The sequence below is a fragment of the Pongo pygmaeus genome, chromosome 4 (genome assembly GCF_028885625.2).
Source record: "Pongo pygmaeus isolate AG05252 chromosome 4, NHGRI_mPonPyg2-v2.0_pri, whole genome shotgun sequence".
NCBI classification, from domain to species: domain Eukaryota; kingdom Metazoa; phylum Chordata; class Mammalia; order Primates; family Hominidae; genus Pongo; species Pongo pygmaeus.
In genome coordinates this window covers 158,482,812-158,495,839 of record NC_072377.2, presented here as the reverse complement: position 1 = coordinate 158,495,839, position 13,028 = coordinate 158,482,812, and the positions used below count along the sequence as shown (strand labels likewise).

Sequence of the window (13,028 nt, the reverse complement as noted above, 5' to 3'; positions counted from 1 at the left end):
TGCACCATCCCTAACCAAACACCTCCCATCACACAACCACTATGACCACTGCCCTTCTCAGATACACATCTGAAGATGAAGAAAGTATGGGGGGCCTGCAAAGGAAAGAAAATGGTGCATCATCACCAATGAGTCAGAAGACCCAGGACAAGAAGCCAGCTTTATGAATGAAGCCTTAAGCTATGCTTGGGGATGGCTTCTTAATTCCTTTAAGAATTTCTTCTTTATTCCTGAGTCCAGGGAATAAAATACTTGGCAATTGAAAGACTTGGATTTAACCCCAGCTTACTCCTTAATAGCCAAGTTCCCTCAGGCAATTTAGCTCTCTAAGCCTTCAGTTTCCAAAAATCTCTGCCTTTTTTTTTTTTTTTTAAATCTTAAATGATAACTGCTAATGTGAAAGTGGTGTGAAAACTTCAAAGCACCTAGGGAGAACCCATTGTGTTCAGACAAGAGAATGCAAGGTGTTAATGAAATCTCAGTTGGCTAAAATAAAATTGTATTGGAACCCTCAAATATGCCGCATGAGACTTCTCCACAAATGGGCCAAATCAAACTTTCATGGCCTTCTATCTTCAAATTCATATCAAAAGTCAAATGGTCACTATGGAGATCCAAGATATTTAAGGTTGAGCTTGCTGCTCTGTAGGTGACCGATAAATGTCATCCAAGACCACTCTCAATCTGAGGCTGAGTCTAGCTGTGTATCATCAGCTCAGGTACAAGCAACCACATTCCCTAACAGTGATCCACCATGTGTCCTCAGATCCCTCTTGCCTAAGGCCAGTGAGGTGAGGTGTCTACCTGTTACAAATACAAATCCAACCCTGTGACCCAGCACTGTTTATTTCCCCCCTTCAAATGGCTTAAAAGGAAGCTTTGCAGAGTTTTATATTTTTTTCTGACAGTGGCTAGCTCCTCTGTTGTTAGACGGTATAAGAAGAGCTTGGGGTTGTGTGTGTTTGAGAGTGAGAGAGAGAATGCGTGTGTGTGTGCATGTGTGTGTGTTTCTGTTTCGAGATTGACCCTCTTGTCATCTTCTGGTTTGAAGTCTCAGTGAGGAGGTCACAACAGGCCCAGAGCACTGAGCAAATTTTACAACACGCTCTTTATTTTCTTAGATGAAATCTGGAGAAATCCCCAGCTCCATAAATGTCTGGGCTATCTTTGCTTTTCAGAGAGAAAACAAAGTACAGATTCTACTACAAAGAGTAAAAGAAAGGAGCAATTCCAGTCCATCAGCAACTTCACCTTCTTATCACCTCAGTAATCTCTTGCCAATCTTTAGTGTTCCCTTATTTCCAGTTCAAGATAGTGTTAGTTTGGTGGGTACCATGTAAGTGACTCATTCCAAAAAAACAGACTTGGATAGATGTGCAGATGGTAGACTGGTAGACTGATTTGCCCAAACTGAAAGTGTCATTAATAATCCAAATAGGCATCTACTTTTCAGCCTCAGTCTCAATTTTCATACTAATAATCAGCGTGGCATATTAGTATGGCAGAGCACATAATCTCTCTATGACTAAGTTTCTTATTTGTTTAATGGAACCAATTAGAGTTAATTATGTCTTAAGGTTGTTCTAAGGATTAAATGAGATTTTTTTGATCAATGCTTGGTGCACGGTGAGTATTCAAAAAATGCCAGCTGTTATTATTATTGTTGCTAATGGTGATACTTAATATTAACATTACTTTCTAAAAACTTCATGTTTATGACACACTTGCACACATATTATTTCATCTCTAGTCACGGGAACCCCCTGAAGTATGCCATTTAGAGATTATGATCTTTATTTACTTGGGAGATGCCAAACTCTGGGAAGTAAAGTGATCTGCTCAAGTCTTGTGACTAACCAGTGGCAGAGGCAGGTCTAAAATCTGGAGCTTCTGGTAACTTCTGGTATCTTCACTTAAGGTACCAAGTGTTCACCGAAACACAGGCCAGTGCTATTGTGCTAGGCTTCAGGAGGACAACGCAAAAATGTGCAATGTAGTGTTTTCTACCTGCTTTCTGCTATTGCTGCTGGGCATTTCCCAGGTCGTGCTCTGCTCATTTTAACTGTATGACCATAGGTTCCTTGCTCAAACTATCTGCTTCTTGGTTTCCTCCTCCAAGAAGTACTTAGCACATTGTCTGGGACATAAGTTTTCAATGCATAGTTTATATTATTTAGATGATAATAATGATGATAATGATGACTACTACTACTGTGCTGTGTAGAGTGGGTAAAAGTTATGAAAAACAAAATCTAAAATTGAGGCCTTGGAGCTGGTAGGTGGTCTAAGACAAGGGGACTCTTTCAGAAGAAAGAAGGATCATGTCACTGACAATTTTACTGCCTTCCTCAGTTTCCAATAAGGTCAAGGGTCCTACCTGCACAGTTCTAGTGACCCAAGGACCCCTTGCACTATCACGGTGATCTCACAAGAAGCTGCTTATTTCATGTTCACAGAAACCCAGTGAGTAGCCAGAGCAGAGGTTATTTTGCCTGTTACACAGACGAGATTGTTGAGACTTAGAGCTGATGGCGCTTGACTCCAGGATTCACAGTAAGTCATTGAGAGGTCAAGGGTAACTGAAGGCTCTTAGTATCTAGTTGGGGAAGCCAAGTCTTACATGCACTGAGATAAAACAAAGTAACAGAGAATGGGAAAGAGACATCCCAGAAACATCATTCCATGATGGCAGAGCAAGGAGAGTTCAAGAGGATGGCTCAGCCCCAAACCATTTATCAAGGAGAGTCAGGACTCAGAGTCAGAGGAAGAAGCTTCTCAGAAATGTGTATCTTGAAACCACTGTCCCCATCCATCAGGTTTGAGCTCTGGGATCTGGGCACTTATCCCTCTCTCCCCCCCATCCCAGGGTGACTGAGGTCAGATTGATGGAGCCCAGGCACTTCTTCTTGGTTCCTGCTCCCGGAACTCCTGTCGCCATCCTGGTGCCCTCAACTCCCTCCATGAAAGATGGATAATTAACCTTGGGCTTCCTGTAAAGGGTACTGGGTGCCAGCTCAGAGTCTGCTGCTGGTGGGAGGCTGAAGCATATATTTCCTTTCCTGCTTGGTGCTGAGAATGAGGGTTAATGTCTCTATTACTTCAGCTGTGTTAAAGAAAAAATTAATCAGCACACTTGTTAAAGCACAGTGAAGAAGATTTCATTCAGAATCATAGCAATAGATATAGAGACCCCTGCAACGGGTCTTGCAGAGGTGGAGAGAGATTGCGCTCAACTCCGAATAGAGCATGGGCCAGTGGGAATATATAGCCAAGGAGCAGGGTGGGGGTCAGTGGATAGGAAATTACTAACAGCAAGCATCGGGGTTAAGAGGAATTCTGGCTAAAATGGCCTAAGAGGATTCTTGCTGAAGATGGACCAGGATGATCCGACATAATCTGGCGGATGGTGGGGGCTGAAGAAGATGATCATGGCAAAGGGGGTGGACGTGGTGGACAGGGTTCTTGCTAAATCGACTTAGCAAGTTTTTTGCCAAAACTAGATTTTACAAGAATTGCACAGATGGGCCTAGGAGAAGGTTCAGAAGCCTGACTAAATTCACTCAAGCAAAGAATCTTTGTCAGATGTCAACAGTGACTCCTCTCCCCTGCCCTCATTGGATCCTGAAAGGTGGTCCTGAAGAAGACAGCTGAGCAGTCAAACTGGACGCAGGGCTCCTGTATCCCTTTGCAGTTGCCCTCAGGTGGATCCTTCCTTCTGGATGCTCACTGGTTGTGAGGCCTCTAAGCTAGGTCCTTGCTGGGTCACATCCTAGGTACTCTGGCCAGAGCAAATCTCAGGACCCTTCTAAGCTTCACTTTCCTACCTGAGTCATGGGAAGAATAATCTTGGTTCTGACTGTCTCATGCAGCCTCCCTGAAGTTCAAAGAAACATATGCATGATGCTTTTTTTTTTTTACGTAGTCTCACACTGTTGCCCAGGCTGGTGTGGTATGCAGTGGCACAACCTCGGCTCACTGCAACCTCCGCCTCCTGGGTTCAAGTGATTCTCCTGTCTCAGCCTCCCAGGTAGCTGGAATTACAGGTGCCTGCTACCACACCCCGCTAATTTTTTGTATTTTTAGTAGAGACAGGGTTTCACTATGTTGGCCAGGCTGGTCTCGAACTCCTGACCTCGTGATCTGCCCGCCTCAGCCTCCCAAAGTGCTGGGATTACAGGCGTGAGCCACGATGCCCGGCCCACAAGCACAATGCTTTCTTAAAATTCTGAGCCCTGTGACAAGCCAGTCGGGGAGGCAGCACTAGGAGGATTATGTCTGTTTAGCAGACAGGAAAAATCCAGATCTGGAAAAGGCAAGCAATTAGTCCAAGATCCCCCACATAGTGCTGCGTGGAGCCACGGTTGGAACCCAGCTCTTCTATTCCTAATTCCCTAACAGGCCAATGTGACACGTACAAGTCCTTGCTTGTACCCTCACCCTACCTCGTCTCTTGCTGGGTATCATTGACATCCCCATCCAGAACCTCCAAAACCCAATTTACTCCATGTTCAAATTTACCATACATTTAAGGGTTCCATTACCACCCATCTCAGTTTGCCTGGGACGTGATATAGTTTGGATATTTGTCCCCTCCAAGTCTCATGTTAAAATATGACCCTGGACGTTGGAGGTGGTGCCTGGTGGGAGGTGTTTGCATCATGGGGGTGGAACTTTCCTGAATGGCTTGGTGCCCTCCCCATGGTAATGAATAAGTTCTTACTCAGTTCTCATGAGAGCTGGTTGTGTAAAAGAGCCTGGCACCTCCTCCCTTATCTATTGTGCTCCTTCTCTTACCACGTGACATACTGTCTCTTCCTTTACACTCTGCCATGATTGGAAGCTTCCTGAGGTCTTCACCAAAATAGATGCCGGCAGTATATTTTGTGTGCAGCCTACAAAACTATTAGCTAAAACAAAACCTTTTTCTTTATACATTATCCAGTTTCAGGTATTTCTTTATAACAATGCACATAGACTAACGCAGGACAGTTCTGGTCCTCTTGTTCTGGAATAATTGATAGTAGTTTTTCCTTTCACTTCTAAGTGTTCCCGTTTGGATGATAGATTTTGGATAATAAAGTGGTCAGCCTATTGAAAGGCCAGTCACATTCCTACAGAAAGGCTTGCTGATGTCTGCATTCCTCAGTGATGGCATTCTGCTCTGACCATCCGCAGCACCATAAGCCCACCTGTGTTAGCCCTTAAAGGCAGGACTGCGTCTTAAACTCCATTGCCCACCCAACCCCAGACCCCATCTAGCAAAGTTCTGAGCATACCTTCACTTCCATGTGCTTGATTGTTGACTGGCAGGTTGCAAAAACAAAGACTAAGAGAGATGATTACTATTTAGGGGAGGTATTCTAAATTTGAAGCCCTGGGATGGATTCTAGGAGTATCTATGTTCTCTCTACTCCTGGTCATGCAGAAATTATGTATGTACATATATGCATTTTTCTAAGAAAAATAATCTACAGATTTCTTTTAAAAAATCATATTCTCAAATGCCTATTACCTCCCCTATGTTAAGAACCCGACTTGGGGAGTTGAGTCTGCTCCGCCATCCAGAAGGCAACATATGAGCATCCTTCCTGGAGCGCTGAGGGCCTCCAAGATGTGGGTTCATTAATATTCTGAATGACTCCTTAGATGGCAGGCAGGGGGCAGGCAGGCAGCTGATTATCTTCATTCTGCTGCTAGGGAAATTACAGCGGAGTGAAGGGGGAGGGGGTGCACAGATATTACCCAAGGCCATGTGCTGCTGGGGGCTGGGCCATAGCTCTTGTGTCTTCCCTGTTTGGCCGTGCCCTTGAGGTTTCAGAGCAGTGAAGCATACAGAAGGAGGCATCATCTAAATGTGGGTTGGAGTCCCAACTTTACCACTAGCTAGCTGTATAACTTTGGGAATTTTTATAACCTGTCTGAAGCTCGGCTTCTCCATTTACAAAGCACAGTTAATAAAACTACCTACCTCAGGGTGTTATATCAAAGATCCAATGATATAATATGTGTAAATGTTTAGAGCTTTGTGTATACTAAGCCTTTAACACACTATACATATTATTACCATTATTTTCAGAATTTAACTCCCTAGCATGCTTGCCCTCCAGTTAGGCTGTGCTGGACCTCTTGTCCTAACTTATGGACAACCCAGGTCTAACACAAGCTAAACCACAGGTTCTCTCCCACTATGTGACCTGAAGTCCAGAGGTGAAGGCAGTAGAGACCTGAGCCTCCAAGCGTCAGGTTTCAAAGACTGGATGCCATCAGGATTTACCCAGCACCCTGGTGGCATGGCTATTTCAAGAGATGGGTCTAGAAAAAGCCATTGCTGAACAGTAGTCATGACTACGTATGGAAGGCTCCAGAGGTCAATGCTCATAAGCAAGGGCCCCTGGGCCCATAGCACAGACCTAACCCGGGGAAGAGGAGCCCTGGACTGGGATCTGGTCCAGCCTCTGCCACTAAGCTGCTGTGTGATCCTGGGTGAGTCACTGCCCACTCTGGATTTGCTGTTTCATTATAAAGTGAGGGAAAAGAAGAGTCAGTAATCTCTAAGGTGTCTTTCAACAAAACCTTTTTTAATTTAGGTGCTTAACAAAGATTGGAAAAGGAATCGATTTGGACCTCTGATCTTAGGGTCAGAATGTTCTGGTTTGTTTGTTTGTTTATTTATTTATTTATTTGGGATAGTTGTTCCTCTCTTTTTCTCCATAGACACTGCCAGGAGTTTCTTGAGGGCAGGCCTTACTTTCTTTTATTGTCCTCAGTGCTTGGCTCCAAGCCAGGGCATACCACAGATCCTCAAAGAACAGCTGATGAAGGGCAGGCACACACATATCTTGGCTCCAGGACAAAATAAAAGAGGTCATTATTCTTTTGACTATGGCAACTGCTTCCTTTCAAACCCTACTGACGGCAGAAGCAGAGTGCTAAGTATACACTACAACCAGAAGGACATGGGTTAGACCATAAGAAAAAAAATTAGACTGTTTGAATTTTCAGAGCCAGTTGAGACTTGAGGTCCTCTCTCCACTCCCTTCATTTTCATGGGGAAGGAAAGGGAAGGCAGCAGAGCTACGTGAATGTTTCAAGGTCATCCAGATAGCCAGGGGCCCAGCCGGATGTGGAGTCCAGCTCTCCTGCCTCCCATTTCAGAGCCCTTCCTGCCACCCTGAATTGCCTCCCAGGCTTCATCACTGTCATGGTGGCGTCAGACTATCCTTTCAGGACGTCATTAAGATGGGAGAGTCAAGGGAGTTGGAAGGGTTGTGAAGCTGAGGGCAAATCTCTGGGACCTTTTGAAACCAGCCTCACACTGCAAACAGAATCTGTCTCGACTGTGGAGTCTGGAAGAGCATTTTAAATAAGCTGGGGTGGGGGTGGAAAGGGAGGTGCAGGCACTGTCCATTTGGCAATTTTCCCCTGAAAGCTGCCTGGTGTCTGTTGTTGCTGCCTAGTGACTTGGGAGCCACCCTGCACAGGGACCAGGGGAGGGCAGAAATGGCAGCTGGAGGTCCTCCTTAGCATGTTCCTCATGTAGCTAGTAGAAATCCTGCTTAGCTTCATTTCAAAGGACAGACCTACATATTCTTCTCTACAGAAAGGCACTCATTAGGGCTGAGGAACAGCTGGTGAGGTTCCTTCAGCGTCTCTTTCTCCCGGTTGTGAAAGTTGCTAGAGCTGTGCACGTGTGGTTGGCAAACAAGTGGGAATAGTTGTACATTTTGCTCTACATTTCTCTCTCATTCAGAAATGCTCCTCTTCTCCCCAAGGAGCCCAAATTCATCTTCTGCTGAATGTCATCTTAAAAGTAAAGCTGGTCTTAGGCAGGCAACTCCATTTGTTGGGGAGGGTGGGTCCTGAGGGACATTTGTGCCAAATAATCTTGCTGTGCTGGCTTGTCATTGTGGCCAATGCTTTGTTATTCCTTTGCAGCAAGCACAGCCATCCTCTCCCTGTCCCTTCGGAAATACAGCTTCTCTATCAGGAGGCATCAGAACAAAAATATAGTGCTATTCCTTGGCAGTTTGAGGATCGTAGCCTGGGCTTGAGGTGCTTTAGAGATCTACAGGAGCCCCAAGAGCAATAAAGCTGAGGGCAAGTCCTCAAAGTCTTCTAAACCAGTCATGTTAAATATACACCCACGTGTACCACTGTCTCATCCTGCTTCCACAGCAGACATATCACTAATTGAATATTTATGCTTCTCTCTGTTGTATCTGGATTCAGCCTCAGAAGCTTTTGCATAGCCAATTGATTGGAGTTGGCATGGCCATTTTCTATCCCTGCCCTTTAACTATTCTTAAGTGCAAACATAATTGATGAATGAAATGCTGAGAAGCAAGAAGGTAGTATCAGAAGTACTGAGAAACATTTTTAGGGTCCACATACACCAGGCTCTCATAAAATGTGTGCAGAGAGCAAAGGAAGAAATCCAGAAAATCAGGGCAAGAGGGGAGTGTTTCCAGGAGACTATTAACATGGTTCAGTTTCATCCTTGTTTATTTCAAATCCCTTTCCCATACACAGAAAATCACCAGCTCTCCTTTTTCAGCAAAATTGCTAAGGAGAAAATACAGCTTTTACACTACAAGAAATAACTGTTCCATATCACTATTGTTTTTTTTTATATGAGCTTCAATGTATGCTAAGAACCACCAACACCAACAATGCAGTGGTTGTTCTGAACTTCAGGCATTTTCTTCCTTTTCTTTAGAATACCTGTGTTTTATTGGAATTTGACGCTGAAATCCCCCAGTAGGCTCCCATGAGATGGGGCAAACATTGGTGGTCTTACCTGCTGCAGAGCTCTCTGGATGTCGATCCCTTGGCCCCAGGGAACAGCTGGGTTAGCCAGACAATCCCCAGCATTTCCCCGGCGAGATATATCAATTCTCTGCCTCCGCAGGCTCTGGAAAGCCTCAGCCATCACCTTCACTCCATCGTAGGTGAGCGCCGAGGTGTACTAGTGGGAGGAGTGGAAACAATTAGGTATCAAAGAGAGCTGACAGGAAGGCAGGTTTGGGTGCTGTATTTAGGAATGTGTTTTCTGGTGATGAGAAGGGTGTGCAGTGTGCCAGGTGCATGGTATACGTGGGGAGACAGTGGTGAATCAGGGATGGTGTCCCTGAGAAGCATAAATATTCAATCAGATGGGTGCTGCTGCTCGACCATGCTAGTCAATGCTGACCTCCTGAACTGTGAGTTCAGTACTGCCAGTTATAATTTTTGATGAGAAGCCAGGATTCTAGGTTTCTGTGTGCAATCTTGCAATTTTTAAAATGTTGGTTCAGTTGGGAAAAAATGCATTGATTACGTATAACACATCTGCAGGCTGGATACAGTTCACGAAAAATCAGCTGGTTTATCCTGGCATTACAGTCATCAGCTGGAAACCAAGAGGAACGATTAACTCTTTCATCTCTTGTAAAAGTAAAAGCAAAAAGAAAATGAAAGAAGGGTGAGCTCTTAATTTTTTCCACATATGGCTTACCTAAGTGGTAAGTTTATATCCTGTAAACTTTCCCCTCATTCTTACTCACAACAACTATCAATTATACCCTCTCCTGACAAAAAGGGGACTAGGATGTGGATGAAACAAAATCAGGAGAGCAGTCCAGGAAAATATATCCTGGCTTTGGAAGCTAAGTCTGTTTTCTTCACTAATTTGTTCCTAATACTTATTATGTTGCCTAGCACACTCCAAGTTCACAATAGAGAATTGAAGAACGAATGAATGGGTATTTTTCTAATTTTTTAAATTTAATTCTCTCACTTCTTTTTAAAAAAATTAAATTACATGCCGGGCGCGGTGGCTCACGCCTGTAATCTGAGCACTTTGGGAGGCCAAGGTGGGAGGATCACAAGGTCAGGAGATCAAGACCATCCTGGCTAACACGGTGAAACCCCGTCTCTACTAAAAAATACAAAAAACTAGCCAGGCATGGTGGTGGGCACCTGTAGTCCCAGCTACTTGGGAGGCTGAGGCAGGAGAATGGTGTGAACTCGGGAGGCGGAGCTTGCAGTGAGCCGAGATCCTGCCACTGCACTCCAGCCTGGGCGACTGAGCCAGACTCCATCTCAAAAAAAAAAAAAAAAAAAAATTAAATTACATTTGGTTATTTTTGTCATCTGCTCAGTCTTTTGGAAATTGGAGTGCAATCATTACACATTACTTAATTAACTTCTATGTAGTTTTCTCATTGCTTTAAAGCATATTTGCGATTTTGTTTGCTTAAGCTCATATTGAAGTAAGTCTTCATTATTGAAGAGTTAAATCAGTTTGAACAATAGTGAGATAAGAAGTGTCTCCGTTATGTGGTTTGCCATTTATAAAAAGAAATGGATTGACTGGCAAGAGAAAGTCTGTCAAAGATTCACTGTTTGTCCAGATAAACAAACTTGGCCTTAGTATCCTTCTCAACACAGGGTTCCCATATGGCCACTGTCAAGCTATCTGGTTTGACTTCGGAAAAAGAATTATTTGCTATCCTTATTCCCAAGCATTCTCAAATAAACAAAATAGATTTTGGTGGCAGTATTTAGAGCTGTGTTGCTGGGAAGTGAGAAGCAGAGAGTCTGCATGATTACTGAGAGTGAACTCTCCCAGGTACAGCAGGAGATCTGCTGGATATTCCTTAGTTAGGTTGCCCTGATTTTTAGCTGGGCACACGGCTGAGCAGAATAAGGGCCACCTCACTACACAAAGAAGCTCCATCTACAAAGAAATGAGCATCCTCCTGAGCTGGGCAACATGGTGGCTCTGCCCAGAATAGAACCACCATTTTCCAGCTTCCCTTGCAGCCAACTGGGGGGTAGTTTTCCAAGATACGATCAATAGCATATGAGTGGAAGATCTGCGTGTGACTTCTGAAAACAGTTCTTCATGAAGAAGTTGTGCATTGCATGTTTTTTTTTTCTTCCTACTGGGTAGAATGCTGAGGCAATGGCTGTAGTTTAAGCAGCCCTCTTGTACTATTAGGCAGCAGCCGTATGTGGAGGACAGCAGAGCAAGAAGGTAAAAGAAGCCTGGATATTTAATGACTGTGGAGCCATTTTACAAGTCTGGGACTGCTGACTCCTAAATTTTGTTCACAGGAGAGATAAATAAAATGTCTCCCTCATTAAAACCATGTCATTTTGGGTTGTCTGACCCCTGCACCTTGTACCTAATAATCTTTACAAATATATTTCCCTGAATTTGTTCCCTTTAGAAAACTGATTCCTTTCTGAAGACTAATGCAGCTCAGAAATCTGGGGCAGGCAAAGGGACCAGGCTGGCCCTTTGCTGCTGGCCGCCCATCCACTCACCTTGGGTCTCTTCCAGTCCACCCGTGTGTGGTCTCGAGCATCACTATTCTTCCACTGCTGCATGATCTTGGCTGGAATAGTGTCTGTGTAGTTCACCAGCTGGAAACCTGTCACATTGGCGCCACTCTCCTTGAATTTGTTTAAGTCAATGTCCATGAAACCCTGTGAGAGGGGGAGGAGGGAGAAGTCAGAACATGCTGCCTGGATAAATCAACTTAACCTGTTCCAAAACCACAGGATTTTCCATTCAGTTCCACCAGATGAAACCTACTCAATGGAGAGACAGTTAGGCCTCCTTTCCTTTGAACTTGGTTATTACTTAGTTTGTGCACAAAATTAGCACAGCTCAGGAGCCAGTATGCATAGTTTGGAGTGCTGGCACTGCTATGCATAAGCCAGTAGTTATACCACTATTAACTAAGTTACTTGACAGTTTTCTTGTCTGAATAATGGAGGTCCGATTGTTGGGGTAAACATACAATGCAATGACACATGTCAAGTGCATGGTGCAGACCAAGTGATCAATAAATAGTGGCTGTGATTATTATGATGATACAGATATATAGTACAAGGTAGAAACCTCTAAGGAGGGAATAATCTCGTCTACCATCCCAATACCCAGCCATTTTGAGAGAAGAGAAATCTGAATTTCACTGGGCAAGCTCCTATGAGTTACCCAAGGACACCAGCAAGTCTGTGGAAGAGGCCGAGTTCTGATCCCAGTCTCCATCCTCACCCTGTGCTCTTTTCCATACAACAGAGTAAATTTTCACCACTCCATGAGGCCTGATCAATTCCAGCAACCGTGAAGGATTGTTTATTATAATGACACTTTCCACTCCATTTGGTGAAGTTTACTCAAACTCAAGAAGGCTTCGACCATAAAAGGAAATTTTACATTTGTATAATATATTCAATAATGTGCAGTACTTTCATATCTATGGCCTCATTTCAGTTTATCCTTTTTTAACGTAAACATTATATGTCTATTTGCCAGATAAAGAAACTGAGGCAGAGTGGAAGAATCAACTTGCAGAGTCATTTAGGGAGTTAGTAACAGAGAGAGCACCAGAACTAAGGGCCTCTGCTAGGCATTGGTACACTCAATCACTCACTCACTTATTCACTGATTAATAATTTCAACAAACATTTTTGAAAAGTCATAGTGCACTGTTCTAATAGTGAATAAAGCAAGTTTCTTCCCTTATGGAGCTTATATTCTAGTGGGGAAGATAGACAATAAATGAACAAGTAAATATGCAGCATAGTATAGTATAATCTGGAATAGTATACTCTGTGGTAGCAATGAGCCCCATGAAGGATGAAGTGAGGTAAGAGAATGGGGAGGGGCAGTGTCATGCTTTGGAAGGAATGATGAGGATGAGCCTCCCCGAGGAGGTGGTCTTGGCTTAGGGACCTGAGTGAAGTGATGCCTGTGTCTGAGCTATGGGGATATTTGGAGAAGAGCCTTCTGAGCAAAGGCCCAGAGGTGAGAGGATGATTGGCATATTCAAGAAACAATAAGGAGGCTGGTGTGACTGTGGCACAGTGAGTTTGAAGAGAAAGGGTGGGAAAGGAGGTCAAATTGGCAGCCCAAAGCCGGTCACATAGAGCCTTAATGTTAATTTGGGTTTCTTTTAGGTATAATTGGGGGCCTGCCCAGCAGGAAGAAAAAAATGGAATGCACAACTTCTTCATGAAGAACTTTTTTCAGAAGT

At 44.0% G+C, this 13,028-nt stretch overlaps 1 protein-coding gene across 3 annotated transcripts in view; it reads right to left on the bottom strand.

Annotated features, from left to right (window-relative positions):
• GRIA1 (glutamate ionotropic receptor AMPA type subunit 1) overlaps positions 1–13,028 on the bottom strand; it is a 321,128-nt gene that overhangs the window by 127,011 nt on the left and 181,089 nt on the right. For all 3 annotated transcript variants that reach the window (XM_054488755.2, XM_054488754.2, XM_063665293.1), the window contains exons 6-7: positions 11,311–11,472; positions 8,798–8,965 (exon numbers count right to left, since the gene is read on the bottom strand). In XM_054488755.2, the coding sequence (XP_054344730.1) occupies positions 8,798–8,965; positions 11,311–11,472 (330 nt within the window). The remainder of the gene's footprint in view (positions 1–8,797; positions 8,966–11,310; positions 11,473–13,028) is intronic.